The 19724-nt window shown below is 38.2% G+C and overlaps 1 protein-coding gene across 1 annotated transcript in view; it reads right to left on the bottom strand.

Annotated features, from left to right (window-relative positions):
• Positions 1 to 19724, bottom strand: part of Kiz (kizuna centrosomal protein) — a 126908-nt gene that overhangs the window by 12363 nt on the left and 94821 nt on the right. The window contains exons 10-11 of the mRNA XM_046435098.2: positions 8192 to 8296; positions 5949 to 6045 (exon numbers count right to left, since the gene is read on the bottom strand). Coding sequence (XP_046291054.1) covers positions 5949 to 6045; positions 8192 to 8296 — 202 coding nt within the window. The remainder of the gene's footprint in view (positions 1 to 5948; positions 6046 to 8191; positions 8297 to 19724) is intronic.

Raw genomic sequence — 19724 nt, 5'->3', positions numbered from 1 at the left:
CAGAGTATCTAGTCTGAGTTCATGAACTCTTTTTTTTTTCTTTGAGCAAATGCAAACAAAAATCAAAAAACCAAAAACCAAAACAACAACAACAAAATAGGACATTATGAGTCAGGCTCTAGGATGAAGCAGCAGTGAACAAAACACCACAGCACCAAGCTACATGTCATATCCTGAAACAACATGCTGTTCCATGACCATGTCTTTTATACCTGTTCTCTTGCTGGAATGCTCTTCACCTGGTTTCCTTCAACCTTCTTAAAGTTTCCTGAGCAAAGGATCTGGCTGTACAGGATGCCCCTCCTGTGGCCCCTGGGGCTGTTCCTATCATAATCTAACACAGGCATCTTCTGCTCCCTACCCCCTGTGTAAGCTTTCCTTTGGGGTGGCAGGAATGTACTTGGCTGTGTTTCAGGGTTTGACATGTATCCTTTGCTCAGGAAACTTTAAGACTAAATACTCTGCCTACCCACTCATTTTAAGGCCTAGCTAAGGCACTTTTCTTCCTCTGAGGTTCTGACAGGTCATCCTCATTCCCACCTCAGACCCCTCAAGGAAACATAGGCTTGTATCCTCTCAGCCTGTCCCAAACCTTGATTTTCAATGGCCTGTTGTTTCAGGGTATGATATGTAGCCTGGTGCTTGATCTCTGCTCTCAAGGAGCTCATGCTCCACTGGGGAAGACAGATACCAAAATACTAACTGTGATATAGGCAAACTGTGAGAATTGCTGAGAATTGATGGCAGTGGAACTGCAGGATGACATTCCAGGTTTCTGACATGTGCCAAAAGTCTGTACACCTATGCCAAGGTCAGGGCAAGAGCCAGATAACCTTTCCATCAGCAGACAGGACAGCAGTCAGGAAGGGACCCAATAAGATTCTCTATTAAAAAAAAAAAAAAAGATTCTCTATAAGTACACTCCTCCAGGTTCTGCTTCCTGAAACTGTGAAAATGTAATGCAGAGCAGAGAGAGCCAAGTCAAAACTGACCATGATATTTCTCTTTGAACATGTGTACACACACACACACACACACACGTACACATATTCTACACGTGCAGATAATTATAGCATACATGACTCCATATATCTCTATATGTGATGCCATATGGAGATGAGGGCACTTGTATTATTGACTCTTGTAAGAAATAACACTTCAGTAAATGGTGAAACTCTATATTGATGCTCACTCACTCAGGAACTTCAACTATTATTCAGTGCTTGAGATTCAGAAACCTGCCACCCCAAAGGAAAGCTTACACAGGGGGTAGGGAGTAGAAGATGCCTGTGTTAGATTATGATAGGAACAGCCCCAGGGGCCACAGGAGGGGCATCCTGTACACCCAGATCTTTTGCTCAGGAAACTTTAAGAAGGTTGAACGAAACCAGGTGAAGAGCATTCCAGCAAGAGAACAGGTATAACATACATGGACATGGAACAGCATGTTGTTTCAGGGTATGACACACAGCCTGGTGCTGTGAAGCATATTCTGGGAGCAGGGGACATAGGAGATAGGCTGGCAAGGGCACACTGTGTATATAGCTCCTCTGTGCTAGAGGGGGTGCAGGTGACAAGGGCCTTCTGAAAGATAGGCAGCAACAGAGGTGAAGATATTGGGTTGGGGACTCAGATTCTTGTTCCTGGCTCTCAGGGGAGGAGAAATTTGGAGAACAGCATATCTTGGGGATGTCCTGTCAATAACACATTGACTCTCAACTGCATGGACCGTATCTCTTTTTTTTTTTTGGTATCAGAAAAATATATCCAAAGTCTATTAACAAACATATCCAAATTACTGTCACTTTGAGGACATGTCAGTTGAATTTGGAGATGAAATTGAGGGGTTCTGCTAAGAGCACAGTCTGTAGTTTGGTGCTGGGGACAAGGAATGGCTCCAAGTAGTGTCCTTCTAGTTCTAGGGACTTGGTATAATGATGATTGAAAATAATTAACTAAAGTTGTGGTCTCTAGGTTTTGAATTCTAAAAATTTTATGATTTTGACTGCTAGCTGAAATCAATATTAAATTCCTTTAATACAATCTTTAGTTGGAATTTTCCTAAAGCAGACATAGGTTTCTAAAAAGACAGAAGAAAATAATCCAGAAAGAAAAAAGTCCAATGACAAAGCCAATAAATCTATAAATACTAATTTTAAGTTTTAAAGATCCATTCAAATTGGAGGCTGTTTTGATTTGACAAAGTCTGAGTGCCCCCTGATGGTTAATTGAGGATCCTACAACAGATACCATTTTTCAGCTGCCTGGGGACAACTTGTTAACTTCTTCCCTTCAAATAATGAGTATACTGTTCATATTACAGAATTGCTCTGTGTATTAAAAAAAAATCAAAGTATATGGATGGGCTTATGATAAGAAATGTGAAATATTTTGGAAGCTGCTAATTCAGTAGAATTTAAAGAGAGTACAGATTTGCTAAGCCAGAGATGGAGATGGGCACTTTTATAAGATAAACTAAAGAACTTCCAGGAAAAACTCATTTTTATTTCACTGGACAATTTGGTTCTTTGTAATCTTTATAATATCCCAGGGAAAACAGCACAGTGACCAGGCAAAAGGAATCCAGGGCCCCCATCAGAGCATCAGCAGCAGGCTGGCGCCCCCCACTGGTCGTTCCTATTGCTGCATGGCTGGCACGGAATGCCACCCACAGCGGCCCTATCAGTGTGCATTGGCTGGGTGACTTCTGGTACCTCTCCTCCAGGAAATTATGTTGCAAGCACACACCCCTTGGTTCTTTTGGCAAAACCTGGCATCTCCAACCAACCAGTAAGCTGAAGTTACAAGGCAGGAACCAGTAAGCTGAAGTTACAAGGCAGGCGTTTAAGATATACTCTCCATTGAATAAATGGATCAGGGAGAGTGAAAACGGCTTCCTGGGGAAGGTAAAGCGAGACAATGTTTGCAGAAGAGAGGAAGCTCTGGCATGCACCCCTGAACAAAAGGGAACAAGTGGTCTTTACTTGGACAACAGCTTCCTATTAGGACTCACTCCTTCGTACATTATGCCTTTCATCCCCACTCAACCACAAAATGATTTTGCTAAAGCAAATACAATGGTAGAAAAAGATTTACACTGAAAGAATCTTTAATAATAAACTGTTGCCGATCTGCCTACTTGCCCGTGATTTATAATACAATAAACATCGGATTCTATTACGGCTCATGCACTGAAGCCGTTGCTCTGAAAAACGGAATATGAAAGCACCCAGACCCCACCACCATCACAATGAAATGAGCATGTATAAATGTGCTAAGAGTATCTCTTTGCATCTTTTATAGCTTGTGTGTATTAATCTGTAACGCTTATTAAGAAAGTCATTGCTATGCAAAGCAGCACCCAATCCCTTTCTCTGGCTTTTCAACAGAGTGCACTGTTTAGCCAATAGGACGGACCCTCTGGCCTTCATTCTGCATTCATCACAGGCAACATTTGCACAATGTATCTCTCAAAGGCGGCTGAAAAGAAGGCCTTAATACTCATGTAAACAACTGCAAACCAATTACTTAATGAATCAGGCCCACACATAATGAGGTGCAGACAAAGAGCTATAAATGCATTTTTGCGCCCAAGCCGCTGCTTTAAAGTAAAATCCCTCAGCTGTAGTTTGGGCTTAACTAGCACATCATAATTATTGTCTCTAGGACATCAGAGGAAGCCATTTTTTTTTTTTTTTTTAGGTCCAGCGGGGTCTTCTTTTTTTTTTTTTTTTGAGGTCGCTCATCAGCTCACTGACAAAATAGAGCAAAGAAGAATTTTTAAAAGTGCTACAGCAGCGCTGCACTGTTATGTTTATTCTCAAGTACTGGGTTTCGAGACCACTTGTAAAAGCAATAAAGCACAAGGAGTGACTGCAGTAAGTGGGATCCTTAAATGTAAGCCTCTAAGAAATTTCAGTGAAGCCAGGCACAAACAGCAAAACCAGAGCTCTCCAAAGCTCAGGGTGGGGTATTAACAATACCAAACCCGGCACAAGAACCAAACTGTGACAAACAGCACACCAAACCCAGGCACTCGATGGCCAGGTCTTTTCATCACTGGATTCTTATCAAGTGTCTAAAACCAAGGGTTCCTTGAAGATCTTTTTGAGTTTTTTTTTTTTTCCCTTAAAGGTCATAAGATTACTTGTAATTCATTTTCATAAAGAAGCAATAGTAATAAGAAAAGGTCCCTGACTTAATTTGAGGAACAAAAAAGTTCAATTTTAGTTGGTGAAATATAGACATGATGTGAAATTTTCAAGCTGATAAAATGTTCTGCAAAACCCAATTGCTTTTGAATGTATTAAAAACTACCCAAAGATCATATATAAAGTAAGTTTAAAAAGAATTGTTTTCGTGTCTTCAAAATGTAATGGAGAAAATATATATATATGTACCAAACCTATCTGAGGAAAAATGTCTCTGAAAATCACCAATATAGACTTAAATAAAGGAATAGCAATCTCATGTTCTTGGTAATTTCAGTGTCATTAAGATATTAAGTTTCCCTAAATGATATGCAAATTCTATGTGGTCAAAAAATATCATTTAAAAAGGTGGATCTCTTTGCATTGCTTCTATATTCATGTTAAAAATAATGATACCTAGTTAAAAAATTGTGAGGAAAAATACAAAGTAATATTAATAAAAATTATATATATATACGTATATCTAAAAAATGTAATGAAGAAAAATACTTCTAATAATCTTAAAACTATGGGGGTGTATTATTAAGCCAAACTGTAACATTAAACCCTGAAAACTATCTGTAAATTTATTGTCCTTTAACAACTTGAATTTATGATATAATCATAATAATATAATACTTTAAGACTACCTGACCCAGTTATCTCCCATTTTCTTTAACAATATGGATAAAAACTTGAATATAAAGACAATAATTTCTGATAATTAAATGAGCAATCTGGATGCTTGTCAAGTTTAAAAGGCAAGACTTTTAGAAAACCTGCCTCATTTTATTATATTCCAAGTCCTAAAATATTATAATGTTTTTTACAAAATATAAATGAAAGCAAGATTCTTTTCATTTTCATTTTCAGTTCATTTTAATAGGACATTTCTGGAGCAGATCATTTTATATTATGGGACATAACATTAGAAATGTTCCTGTTTTAGAACTTCACCAGGGTCAAGTAGTAAATTCAAATGTAACACAATCATCTAAAGGACATCTTTTTAATGAGCGATGCTATTACAAAAGAAACTTGCTATGCTGTTTTAAATGATATTTAGCCCAAAGCAAAAGGGTAGGCATTTCAACAGATAGTTGCTTACATTCCCATCTATAAATTCTTTTTAAGACTTGGAAGCCACTGAATGATTAGTATTTTATCCTGATGACAAATTCAGCATACGACTCACTTATTGTAGTTCAAAAATTTACACAAGAAGTTTCACTGTTTAACAAATGTGAGAAAAAAAAATTGTGTTCTTTAAGTAAAATAAGAAAGTGCCAGAAAAGGAAAGAGTACTGTAGCCTAAATACTTGACATAAAAGAAGAATACAAAACCTAATATCCAACATTTGCTAGGTTATGTATCAGTGGTCTCAGAAAGAAGAAAAATGCCACTTTATTTCTTTTAAGGCCTGATGTTTTCTCTCTGCCCTTTTTCTGACAAACTCCATTGTGTGGTCTCTAAGCAGTCCTACTGAGAGCAGCTGTAGACGCTAATTTGTGGTTCACTGAGGTGTCAATTGAGTCTTAAACCAAGGAAACAACAGCTGCAAAACAATACTTGGCTCTGGTGCAAATATTTTCAAAGGTAGACTAAAGTTTCAACTGTTATTTTAGATAAACAAAAACCCAAACCATCACCCTCCATCAAGTCACACAACAAAATAATATGTGGCCAGAGTTTAATTCATTGTATGGTGACATTTCTCATCTTGTTGCTGCTATTCAAAGAGGCTTTCACGACTTTACCTTGACAAAGGACTTCCTTCGCTAGATGAAAAACTAGCTTCCGAAGGGATTTTGTGAGTTGTCTTTGTCTTGAGTGTACTGCTGCCAATATTCAAACCTGTGGTAAGCACAAAACATGGAGAGCGAGCCTTAGCTTCTGTGCAGCAACGGAACAAATGAATGATGAGCGGCCTCCCACTAACTTTGGTAAAACAAACACCAACAGAGAAAGATGTTGTTCAAGCCAAAGAAGTCATGGGAGCTTCTGAGGCAGACTGAAATGTTGCTAACATACTGAAAAGAAATGAGGGGGTTTCCTTGTGACACTCAAACAGAAGCCACAAAATGTAAAAATGTAAAAAATTAAACCACCCAAAGAACCCTATTTTAAATGACAAAGATACATGTTGATATAAGCACATAAGTCTCGACTATGGGATGGAGTATTGGATAATTCAAATTGTTGTGACAAACAGGCAGCGACAACTCACCAAAGTATCAGGTGCTGGAAGCTGGGGCTCAGAAATAATCGACACTCCTGGTGATAGTTACCTATCCCATCCACTTTTAAGCCCCTCTGCCAAATCCTCTATTTTTCACCCCACAGAGGAGAATAAATCTGCACTGAAAAACCATCAATGCCACTCTTCCCAGTCTGAAAAGGTGGAGGAAGAAGATACACAATCCACCTCTTTGCCTAGGGCTGAAGAAACTGAACTGTATCCACTGCTCCCAGCTTCTCTGATCACTGCTTCCTGGGTGCTTTCAGCCTTGGATATTTCTGCTACATCTGGTTCTTAGTTGGTAGTCACCTAAGATCTCAGATAGTGCATGGGCATCTTAGCAAAGGATTTACTGAGTTTCTAATCTGTAACCTGTTTGCCTTCTTGTAACCTCAGCAGCAAAGCATTTCTCTGAACCATGTGTTCACACTAAGGCTCAACAGAGTCTCCAACATGATTAGCAGGAGAAGGACTTTTAGAAATGAAAACTGAGGCTCCAGGTTTAAGTGGCTTTCCGTAGTGACAGGTACAGGGACAGAGACCTAAAATATCTGATTCAGAAAGTAACTGAAAAATGAACTGCTTCTTCACAGTTAGATTTGGAGGTAAGATCTATGTTCAAAGCACATTTACACCACTACCTATAATGGTGCTGTGAAGTTTCCCTTTACCCTTCCAACTGGCCTTCTGCTTCCCATTGGAACTCAAAAAGGTCCCAGGATCAGAGGGAGAGAAGGGGTAAAAAGATAGTTCCTGACCACATGTAGAAATGAAAACCAGAGGCCCTATCTAAGTATAACGAAGGCCAACGCCACCAGAAGCACTTGTGCCTGCCCACCCACCTTCCTTCCTTTCTCTCTTCTTCCATACACACTGGAAATTGATCCCATTGTCATTTTACGACCTAGCTCCAACCATTTCTATTTTTTATTTTGGGACAGGGTCTTACTCAGTTGCTGAGAGTCTAAGTTGTAGAGGTTGACCTCAAAATTGAAATCTTCCTGCCTCAACCTCCCAAAATGCTGGGATTAATAGACATCTGGCTGCATTTGTGTGATTCTACCTGGAATGTTTGGAGTCTTACAAAGTATACAATATAATTTGGGCTACGAAGTGAGGGACTTGAATCTCAAGATGTTTGATTATACAATTTATAAAGTATCATTTTACTTATAAATACATTAATAATAGTACCATACTCTTTTTATACATATCCAAGGGACTACAGCTTATGCCAAATTTACTCATTTTTTGCACCTGTACAGTTAGGTACCAAAAGATGCTTACCAAAAATATTTGTGGAGTCACCTTCCCGATTATGTGTTTCTGCTAAGCAGCTGTCATGCTTGGAGCAAGATTTTTAGTCTTTTTGTTAAAAGAACTCAAAAACCTCAAATATTCTAGTAAGGGCAGCCCAGAACAACTCTGCCCATTTGATGATTAAAGAACTAGGAGATGTAGAAAAGAGAAGGAATTTGGGGCATCTCCTCTGGTGTTTAGTGACAAGCTACATGGCAGGCAGAATCCAAGGTCTGTAGGGGAAACTTCCATGCTGGGTCAGTGCACATCCAGAAGGAAGGACTTCCAAATGACTACTTCCCTAAGATGAAAAAGTGCTTATTCATTTTGATCCAGTGACAAACTGTTACAAAGCAAGTTCCAGAAACCTTCAAAGAATGACCACCTTTCCCTCAACCCAGTACTGGTTGCTGCCTAGGCCTCTGGATACTGGCTTTGAATGCTAAATTTGCCCTTATTTACCTGAAAATTGTGATGTAGAAGCATGTGCCTTTGGAAATCTGTCTTCAATTTGGTTTGTATTATCCTGAAGGGTAGACTTCTTCAGCAACTTGTAGGCTTTTGTTTCTATAATTTAAAAAAAGCACACAAATACTAAATTTTCTACTCTCCAGAGAGGTTTCTTTTTTTAAAAAATATTTTTAAGTAGTTAATAGACCTTTATTTTATTCATTTTTTTATATGTGGTGCTGAGAACCGAACCCAGTGCCTCACACATACTAGGCAAATGCTCTACCACTGAGCCACAACCCCAGCCCCCCCGAGAGGTTTCTTAAATGTTTCCTATAATGTTAATATTTCAAATGTGTAAAAATGACTTTTTTTTGAACTGTCATCTTTTTAGAAACTCTAACAACAACAAAAAATACCATTTAGTTGAATCCAGGTTTTAAGACTCAAAGATGAGTTTTAAGAGAACATATGAGGCAGCAAATGCCCGTTATTAGGGGAGCAGGTCTGTGGATAGGCTCAACATCATAGTACAATAGATATCTTGCATCCAGACCTTGCAGAAGCATCCCCCAGGAATGAACTTGAAGAAACAGTACTGACTTCCTAGGTGATCAGGTCACTAGGAATGCTCCCTGCTCCAAGTCTCAGGTTCTTACACTGGAGCTGGGAAGTTCTGGGAGAGGGCTGGGTGAGTGGTGAGAGGGGAGGAAGGACAGTGACAGAAGGGTAAGTTCAGAGTCCCACAATTGAGGATTTAACCCCATGGGGTCGAAGAGGGAAGGTATCTGAAGAGAGTAAAGCCAGATGCCCAGAGGGTCAGCAGCAGCCTAGACCTGGCTCAGGTTCAGGATGCCCTTGGCCATGCAGGGTTTCTAATGGCATTTGCTACAAGTTACATTGAAGGTTTTTGGGAAAAACAGTAATCAAAATTATGAAAAGGACCTGAGTGTTATAACCTTTCCCATTACCTTACGTCTTGAGGACATCTGGATGAAATGGAAACTGAAGAATCAAGAGTTTTAGCACAGATAAAACAAACAGCATCCTTGTCCACATCTTCAATAGGGCAACTGCTGACAGTGTCAGGAATCAGTTGTATTCCTGCTTTTGCTGGCTCAATTTAAGAACTTAAGTGCTACTTCTTTATTACTAAATAAAAACTATTACACTGAAGAATAAAGTATGCTTTACTGAGAATCAAATTAAAAAACGAGTCTTTAAAATTAGCACCATACTTGGGAATACTAAATGTTGTATAATTAAAATACTTATGGATCTGATACTCTTAACTCTGAAGAAAAGAAATCCTAAGGCAACACTTTTTTAGCTTACTGGATTGTGAAATAAATTTGATGTGATGGAACTAATATTTTGAAAACTTTAAAATAAGGAAATAATGAGATCTAGGGGAAAATATAGTGAGTGTGGCCTAGGGTAGAAAGTATTTACTGGTGGAAGTATGGCTCCAATAGGATGGCTCTGCAACACTATTCAATTGATCCTAACATCCATACTATTGCCAATGTGTTGTTAAGTGATTTGGGGAGGAAAAATTAGAATGTCTGAACTTAAAGGTAAAGAATATACATACATATATATATATTTTTCAGCTCTTAGGAAACCAGTCCAGATCTTAATAACCACAAGCTATTACAACATTCAATTAAATTTATTTAATTAAAAAAAGAGAGGGGCTGGGGTTGTGGCTCAGTGGTAGAGTGCTCGCCTAGCATGCACGAGGCACTGGGTTCAATCCTCAGCACCACATAAATGTAAAATAAAGATATGGTGTCCACCTTAAAAAAAAAAACTAAAAAATAAATATAAAAAAAATAAAAAAGAGAGACAGCAAAGATTGAAACTAAAAAAAAAAGAGGGGCTGGGGTTGTGGCTCAGTGGTAGAACACTTGTCTAGCCTGTGCAAGACCCTGGGTTTGATCCTCAGCACCACATAAAAATAAATAAATAAAATAAAGATATTGTGTCCAACTACAACTAAAAAATAAAAAAGAATAAAAAGGGAAGTAGCTGTTTCAAAAAAAAAAAAAAAAAGATCCTGGTTACTGGCCCCCAGAAGTAGACCAGGGTTTGCAATTCCTATCTACTGTTTCAAGGTAAAAATCATTTGACTCCAGGGAGACTCTGTCCTGCTTTTCAGAAACTGGTAAAAACTGTGTCACCGACTTTCGGAAGAGGATTTCTGGGAGAAATGTCAGGCTTATGAAATAATTTCAGATTTGGGGGAATTAAGCATTTTGCCCAAACATAAGATAATGCTAATGTCGAGAAGAGAGAAAATTATCAGTGTAAAGTGAATTGACTTTAAACAACACTCTGAAAATGATGGGCCCTTTTCATTTTCCCCACACTTTCTATCTGGTCTCTTTCCTTTCCTATTTGAAGGACTCAGGCCCAGTGATCAGGCTTTTCCCTCAAGGCTGCCCAAGTCTGCTTTCTGCTGACCTATAGACTTGGAGGCTCCTATCGCATCCCACCAGGACTACCCTTTCCTAACCAGGATTCTCCAGAATTGCATCTATAAGCCTTCTGTAGCCCTTCTCCAATCATAGAGTCATTGATAGTTGCCTGGAGAAAATCAATTTTTATCTAGGATGTAGTGGCCCTGACCTGAGTAAAAGGTTGATAAAATCAGGCTGAGGACTGCTGGACATGTCGCTTACTACCTGCTCAGTGCATGCTTTTTTTGATGATTTAAGGACAAAGTGAAGTTTACAAGGAACAAAAATGAAGTGCAAACACTTGGAGGAATTAACAGGAATTGAGGCAGGACCAGAGACACAAACCAGCACAGGAACAGGACATTCTGATTGAAGAGTCAGATGTATCAGAACTGAAATAGTTTTCCCTATGGATAACTATTTCATTTTAGTCATATTACTGCACAAAACAACATATGAAGGATTAGGAGATGATCCAAAGAAGAAAAACAAAATTAATAGGGTTTGATTTTAAAAAATCATAAGTTAAAGGATACGCAGTCTGCATAGAAACAAAGTAGGGTAAGGGAGGGAGCTCAAAGACAGATATTGTAAATGGAGTAGACAGGAAGGGTATTATGATTGCAGATACCTTTTAGGGCCAAGAAAGTACACAAAGAAGTCACTCTGTCCAGGTAGACACAATGAAAAAGGAAAGCCCTATAGCAGGCTGGGGGGCATACCCTGTCCACAGGGACAGCTGTTCCCTGGCTATAGCCTAGCCTATTGCTGCCAGGTGGGAAAGTGGGCCTAGTCTTGCCGGACTTGTGCCTTTTATTTTTTCTTTACATGAAACACTGCACAAGCTAAATGAAACACATTTGCAACCTAGAAACTAGATGTTAGTAAATAATTTTTATGTTTACTAAAAGTGGCACAAGAACACTTAGGGAAACTGCAGCCAAAGGATACCAAGCTAGATGCTGAAAAATGCTTTTTGTTGAAAGGGTTGAAACCCTGGAACATTATCAAGGGAGGCTGCATCAGTTGTATGAAGATTTTAAAGTAGCTATCTGTATTAAATGGACCAGGTTACAGACTCTTTGGATTGAAGAGAATACTTTTTGCTAGGGGTTTTCAAGCAATTCAGACATTCTCCGAAAACAGCCAGGATGTCAACTTCATGATGTAAAAGACACATGAGCCACAAGTAAACCTGAGTCTGAAAATTTGAGAACAGAGTGATCATTAAAGGCTTCACTTCCTAGCCTGTGACTTAGAATTCCAGAGAAATATTTCCTCCCAACAATAATATTAAACTCTCAAAAACTATTGAGTAGTGAAAATAATGAGATAAAACAGACATTTCTAAAGGATTCAATTATTTTCAGTTGGAATGTTCTCATATACACAGAAACAAATACACATACTTGCTCAAGCTTGAAGTTCTGAATCTCAGTCAAGCATCTATTATATACTTGAATCTGTGTCAAGATTGAGTTTAGAAAGTGGAAAATATAGCAGTTTCAATCATAAAACATGGCAATGGGTCCCATCCTTTGTAGTATCCAACTCCAGGAGATTAAAATCTATCCTTGTCTATTCCAGACTGATGACACAATAAGATAAACATATTGTCCCTACTTTGTTACATAAGCTGACTGAACCCAATCTTCCACCTTCCTGCACAGTGCTGAAGGATCACTAAGACTATTTTTTCCCTTTTTGATATATATTTTGTGTCTAGAAAATAGAAACAGCTAGAGAAAGAAAGTGAAAACCTGATGAATAGAGAGAGGTAGGAGAGAGATGATGTTGAAGAAAGGAGAAAGAAAAAGCCTAAGTTATCTTTTATTCTCTTTTATATGCAAATGTACACCTGCTAAAATACTTCTAAATCTACAAATAAAAAGAAGAAGAAAATATCTGATGAACAAGTGCTTTTTGCAATCTATTACAAGAGCCAGATAAAGGCGTGGCTCATCAGCCTCTAAGGGTGTCTGGAGGCAGGGAATTTGCCCATAGCTTCTGCAGAAATCCTTAATGAAAAAGAGTTGGACCTAGACAGGAAATAACAAAGGGAGATGCAAACAGTACTATCACTACAGCTAGAAAAAAAACAACCTTGAACCCACAAAGAACTGGGCATCTTTGAGTAAGGATAAGCACTATTCCTAGATGAAGTGGTTAGAAATTTTAAAACTAAACTTGAAAAATATCTTTTGTCCATAGGGTTATTACTTGCTTTTGTAAAATAAAGTAAAATGTCTAAGATATATTTCTTAAGTTAATTTAAAAGACAAATATCATCACTGAATATCCAGAAATTATCTTATAATCTGCTCAAACAAAAATGATAAAATATTAGGTGGTATGTGCCTTTTCAGTTCTTAAAATCCAGAAACCTATATTTAGGACTTTAAATAAAACTGTTAGTCTATGTGAGTTGAGAATAATAATTTTTGATCCAAAACAAAAATTACTTTTCACAGACTTTCTATGATAAACTCAATTCCTCCAGTAGACCTGGGCCTGTAAACTTACTGCAGAGGTTTCTCTTTGTGGTTTCACCAAGAGAGTTGGTGCAGGAGATGAACAACTCTTAATTTGTAGGAGCTGCATGGGGATGACCCACAAGACAGAGATTACATTACTGTCTTAATTTCTATGAAGCAACTCAACACTGAAACTTGAAAATAAATGCCAGGTTTGTAACTGGTATTTAATGAACATTCCCAAGATTATCTGAGACAGTTTTGGGGATATTCACTAAGCCCTCTCTATACTTGGGTTCTGCAACCAGATTGAAACCTAGATTGGAAATACTTGGGAGAAAAAAATGTATCTGTACTGAATATGTACAGATTTTTTAAAAATTATTATTTCCTAAACAAGACAGTATAACAACTATTTACATAGCATTTACACTGTATTACATATCCTAAGGCATCTAGAAGTGCCTTAAAGTATATGATGTTTGTGAGTTATATGCAAATACCAAGCTATTTTATATATGGGAGTTGCAGTCTTTGCAGATTTTGGTATTCAAGAAAATTCTGCAACTGATTCCCCATGCATACCAAAGGATATACTTCCAACACTGTTCATGGGAGGCGATTTTTCAACTCTCAAATTCATGGAACCCTTAAGCCAGTACAATCTTGATCAGAAGCTAATTTTCTTTTCTTTTCTTTTTTTTTTCTGGTGCTAAGATTGAACCCAGGGCCTCATGCATGAAAAGCATGTGCTATACCATTGAGCTATGCTCCCAATCCTAATGTTTTTTTTTTTTTTTTAAAAAAACCCATCTTAATCAATTTGTACTTAATAATTCAAGAGAGGAATCAGAAATAATGGCAATCAGTATTATCTTTATCATCTAAAGAAAGACTAGAAATAATCTGTATGAGATAAATTATATGTTAGAAATGTCAAATATGGACCCCCCACTCCCACCACTGACTACAGCAGGTTGAATGGTATCTCCCCTACTCAGCCACCTCCACCCAAATTCATGTCCATCCAGAAACTCAGAATGTAATCTTATTAGGAAATAGGGTCTTGCAGATATACTAGCTAGAAGGTCAAGATGAAATCCTCATGCACTTACAGTGGGCCTTAAGTCCAATGGCTGATGTCCCTTTAATAAGAGGAAATGACCCAGAGACAGAAAAGAAGATAATGTGAAGATGGAGGCAAACATTGAAGTTGTGCCACCATAAGCCATCAGAGGCTGAAAAAGACAAGGAAGAATTTCCCCCCAGAGTCTCTGGAGGGAGTACAACTGTGCTGACACCTTGATTTCAGACTTCTGTATCCATAACTGTGAGGGAATAAATTTCTGTTATTTCAAGTTTATGGTAGTTTGTTTTTGAGACTTGCCTAGGCTAGTCTCAAACTTCTGGAACTCAAGTGATCTTCCTGCCTCAGCCTCCTGAGTAGTTGAAACTACTAAGTTTGTGCCACTATGTCTCACTATGTTTGTGGTACTTTGTTACAGCTGCTCTAGGAAAATAATATACCTTCTGGGCCCCGATTTTATCAAAATACCTAAATCATGACTTCTTTTCTCTTTTAGTTTGTCTCCTGTGCAAAGATTGAACCCAGGGCCTCTTGCATGAAAAGCATGTGCTATACCATTGAGCTATGTTCCCAATCCTAAATAACTTTTTAGGTGGTACTTCAAAACATGATCTACAAAGGCACTATGATGGCTTTGAGACATCTGCTCTATTCCCAAACTTGGGTATTCACCTGGATGTGTTAGAAAATGCTTATGCCTAGGTTCCACCCACCAAGGGTTCTAATGTAATTGGCCAAGGGTATGTCATGGGGATCCCACATGGGATTCTATCGTGCAACCACTGTGGAGCATCTCTCCACAGAAGCAGTTAATTTCCTTGAATGCAGAAGCACTCATCAACAGCACTCATCAGAAAGGTGTCTTTTATTCTTTAATGACCACATTAACTAAACACCACCACCCAACAATGAAATAAGGAATGCTGGCTATTGGAAGCAGCAGATAGGAGGCCCCATGGGAGAAGCCCCAGCAGACTGACTTCTGCCTAAGAGACAGGGCCATGTAGACTGCAATGGACAATCCCACAGCATATTATGGCTTCCCTGGTTTTATATAAATAGGGGATTCCCTGTCCCAAGCACAGCAGGGACTGATTCTAATTAGTAAAGCATCTGGGACAAGACAGGGGAGGCACATTCTAAGCAAAGCCTTGGTACTGGAGATGATATGCCACTATATTTTGGAGGTCCAAAGTTGTCAGTGCAGTCTTTTCTTCCAGGATAAATCTAATCACTGATGACAACCTGGCCATTGTATGTTTCTAACTCTTTTCAAATTTAGTGTAAAACTCAAATAACAATGTTTGGGGAGGTAGTCCCCCAAAACTCCAAGTGGCATCCTGCAAGTCTATGCTGACCCCCTGGAAAGATGCTAAATGGATGTGTTAGTATGACCTGAAATATTTCAGCTTTCCAAAGAATATCAGTGAGGAATGGCACAGTGAGGCAACCACTTTCAACACAGCTTGACCAAGAGAATTGGTGTCAAAAGAATAAGAGGCTGAATGGACATTCATAGAGGCTTAATCCTCTTGAGATAAAAGCAGAGAGCCCTTTTCACATGGAGCTTAAGGAGATGAGTTTTGCCAGGATGGGCACGTGGGTGGGAAAAGCACTGGTGGAGTAAATGACTGAAAGAGACAGTATTCTGGTCTGAATCAATAATTTAAAGAAACTACTTAATATCCCCATTTTTATTCATTTGTTTGACAAATTAAGTGTCCACTATGTGGCAAACACTGTGTTAGGTGCTGGATTTTCATGACATTTAACATAAGGTAAAATGAAAACTCAATGCTAAAAGTTAAATTTAGTGTAAATACAAACAAAATTTCCAACAGAAGAATTTGACCTTGGAGGGTTATAAGTAGTTCAAAGGGAAATATTCTCTTATAATATTGATAATCCTCACTGTCCTCCTGGCCTGAGTATTTCTGGGAAACACTGTTCAGAATTTCCTTTTACCTGCACGTGATCTCAGAGGCCTAGCTCTGTTGACTAGCCCCACTTTCCTCTCAGTATAACCTGTACTTGGAAATTGTTGGGAGTTGCTCACTTCTCCAGGCATAGCCCAAGAGAAAGAAAATGTGTGGCTTTGTATATCATGGCTTTCAAAAGCATTCTTGTGGAGCTCATCTTTGTTATGATATACACTGATATTTGACTGAACCAGACACTCTGTTGCAATTGCCTTTTTAGTAAAACAAAAGAGACAGGGTGACAGAATAAAAGGAATTCAGGACTCAAATCCTAAAGTCAGTTTTATTCCTGATACAACACACTAATTACATAGCCCTGAGCAAGACATACCCTTTCTAAGTTTCTGTTTGACCACTGTAAGATGAGTTACTAATATTTACCTTACAGGATTATTATGAAGATTAGAAATGATGGAGGCTTACTGAAGACAGGGGCCCAGTCTGTGCTATTGTTGGTATCCCAGAATTCAGCACAAGAAAAGATGTAATACACATGTAAATGATACTATTTATTATATATGGAAAACTACATACAGATATCAAAATTAATCTTTAATTTCCACCTGGATACTTTAGTGAGAACAACAGACAAATAAAAGTGTAGACTGTGTTAACAACAGAGGATTGTTAAGACTATGGGAATGTTTACTCTGGTTGTGTGTGTAGATTTGTGTACATGAGGGCTTCTACATAAATCTTAGGACAGAAAACTCACATAATGGTGATTAACAAAGCAAATGCCTTTGGAATGACAGCAAACTCCTTAAGGATGAGCCCTCTGCCAAGAAAACTCAAGATCAGGAAATAAGAACGGAAAATAAAATATGAGAATGTTGGCATATTGATTCCTGTAGTATAGAATAAGAATTATGGTCTCAGTATTAGAATGATGCCAAAGTTCCCAGAAACAGGAATTTGTTCCCTTAAGAGAGCCACGATTCCTGCCACAGTTCAAACACCCAGCACAGAATCTTACACCTGGAAGACAGCTTAGTGTTGCTGAAATGAAGAGCTTGAAAGTTCTTTTGTTACTGAACTATACTCTATAATTATGTTCTATAAATGTCTGCTTTGTATTTGGCAGTCTCTCAAATATTTAAAGATAGCATTATGCCCAGGATGTTTCATCATTGTGAAAATGGTGTAACTTCAGAGTTTCACACTCCAACACCTCTTGTACTTGCCCTGGATCTCACCTCACCCTCTTTCCTTACTATGTGTCTTCTGTAATGGCTGCAAAGCTAACAGACTCAGAGAGAAGGACCCACACTAAAGAAAAGCACTCTGGACTACTGAAAGTTACCAGCACCAGGTGTGATGTTTAATGCCTGTAATCTCAGTTATTTGGAGGCTGAGACAGGAGGATAGCAAGTTCAAGGCCAGCCATGGGAACTTAGTAAGACCCTGTCTCAAAATAAAAAAATAAAAAGGACTGGGATGTAGCTTAGTGGTAGACTGCCTCTAAGTTCAATGCCTAATTTAAAAAAAAAAGTAACTACTGTAATCTGGTCAATTTGAAGAACTGCTTTAACATGTAGCTTTTAACTAAAACATCTGGTTGTAGTTATATTAGAGTAACCTAAAGTCTCATTCGAAAGCAATACTGTCCACCAGGGAGGTTCACACAAAACAGAACTACAAGAAAACAAAGATAACTTTACTGTAATGAGAAAACTGCCCCTAATAGATTGGTTGTTTTAAAAAACATTCCATGCATGTTTGTGTACTTCCCACTCCATGTTCCATGAAACATTAATTCTATTGGCTGTTAATAGGAAGGATTCCATTTTCAAATAGATGATAACTTATTTGAAACTCTACATTCATACTTTTTAAATAATTTCTCCACTGAAGGTTTTCTGCACATCTTCAATATGCTCCTGTGTATTCTGTATACTGCAGAGGGAGACAGATCACACAGGGTTTGGCCATAAAAAATGACACATTGTTGAAGTATTTTCTGGGTGAAGCACTGCATAGAACACATTTTGAAAAATGCTACATTGTCTATAAACACTTATAAGGCTGCACAATGCCTTCAACTGTGAGCACATGAGGGTTACTAGGGGCAGGCAGGCACTCATGGGCAGAGATCCAGCTTTGACCAATGAGACCCCAGGAAGCTACTCAATCAGCTTTCTGAGATTCTTCTCTAAGTTTTCCTTATTAGAAGTCCCAAAGTAACATGAAACTCTCTTCAAGATTCCTTTTTGATAAGGTAAACATCCTTCTGGATTCAAATCATCAAGTATATACTCAAGTGGAAATTTTGCAGGAACTAACTTGGTGGTACTAAATTACAGTAGGTCCATGCTTGGGCTGGTCTTAGTCCTAAGAGGCTATCACAAATCAGGGAAAGTAAGCAGGTGACAAATGACAGACTGGAGGTATCCAGACACCATCTGGGGGCTTGTCATCAAATTTCTCTTTCTGTGACACGGCATCCCATTTCCTCTGTTTCCTTTTTTCTTTAGAGTTTGCTTTGTGTGGTTCCTTTGACTAGATGTCATTGGTTTAGAATTTTGGTTTAGAACCAGCACAGAAGACCAACAACCCTACTATTATTTACAAGATTATTATTATACATCAGACATAATATGTACCAAGTATCTAGTTTTTATGTGGCAGATGAACATGACTGCATTTAAACTTGGAAGACAATCCTGTCAAGTCCTCTTTCTCTGTACAAAGGCTCAGTAGGTAGAGAAACAGAGCAGGGAGTGAAAAGACATTGATGGCCGATGCCAAAGCCTAGGCTCAACTGCTATACTGCCTTAACTTCTAGGGGAGAGTCTGATATTCCTTTTCTTTGGAATATTTTAGAAAGAATTCAGACCATACAAACACAACCAGTAAGCACCTATACAAACCCATACTCCAACAGAACTAATATAAAGGGGTGAGTGGAATCTGTCTTAAATCAAACAATACACTTGCTTTATTCTACTAAAACACAAATCTCTAAATAATTATGCCAAAACCACAAAAATTTAATGATGGTCAGAAACTTAAGAGACCAAGGTGGCTACAATGACAGCAACAGTATTAAGCAGAACCAAGATGCAAAAGGCCCTTCAATAAAAACTTTGTGGGAGATTCAAGGGTTGGGGCAAAGACAGAAGAATGAAAGTGTGGTGGCAAAGACAGAGAACAGCAATGCTCTAACAAGTAAGTGGCTTTCCAAAAGTTTTTCATGTCCAGCAGATTGTTGGAATTGTAGTTTCTTTTATAAAGTCTTAATTGCAAATAGCCTTGATTACTTTTAGACACACCATACTTCTTTCTGCATGAAAAGAAGATTTAAAACCTTGAGAAAGTAAGTGACACAGACATAATGAAGAATAAAATTATGTCATTTGCTGGTAAATGGATGAAACATTGAGCTAAGTGAAATAAGCCTGATTTAGAAAGTCAAGGATTGAATGTTTTCTCTTATGTGACACTTAAGGACGGGGGAGATGGGGGAGAGAATGAATTCTAAATCTACCAAACAATGCTGTGTCCATGTACGAATACACCACAATGAATACTGCTTATATAATT

Source organism: Marmota monax, unplaced genomic scaffold, assembly GCF_021218885.2.
Source record: "Marmota monax isolate L192 unplaced genomic scaffold, Marmota_monax_Labrador192_F-V1.1 WCK01_AAM20220418_F8-fsc00005, whole genome shotgun sequence".
Taxonomy (NCBI): Eukaryota; Metazoa; Chordata; class Mammalia; order Rodentia; family Sciuridae; genus Marmota; species Marmota monax.
Note: the sequence above shows the minus strand (reverse complement) of the source record. Positions and strands in the feature narration are given on the sequence as shown.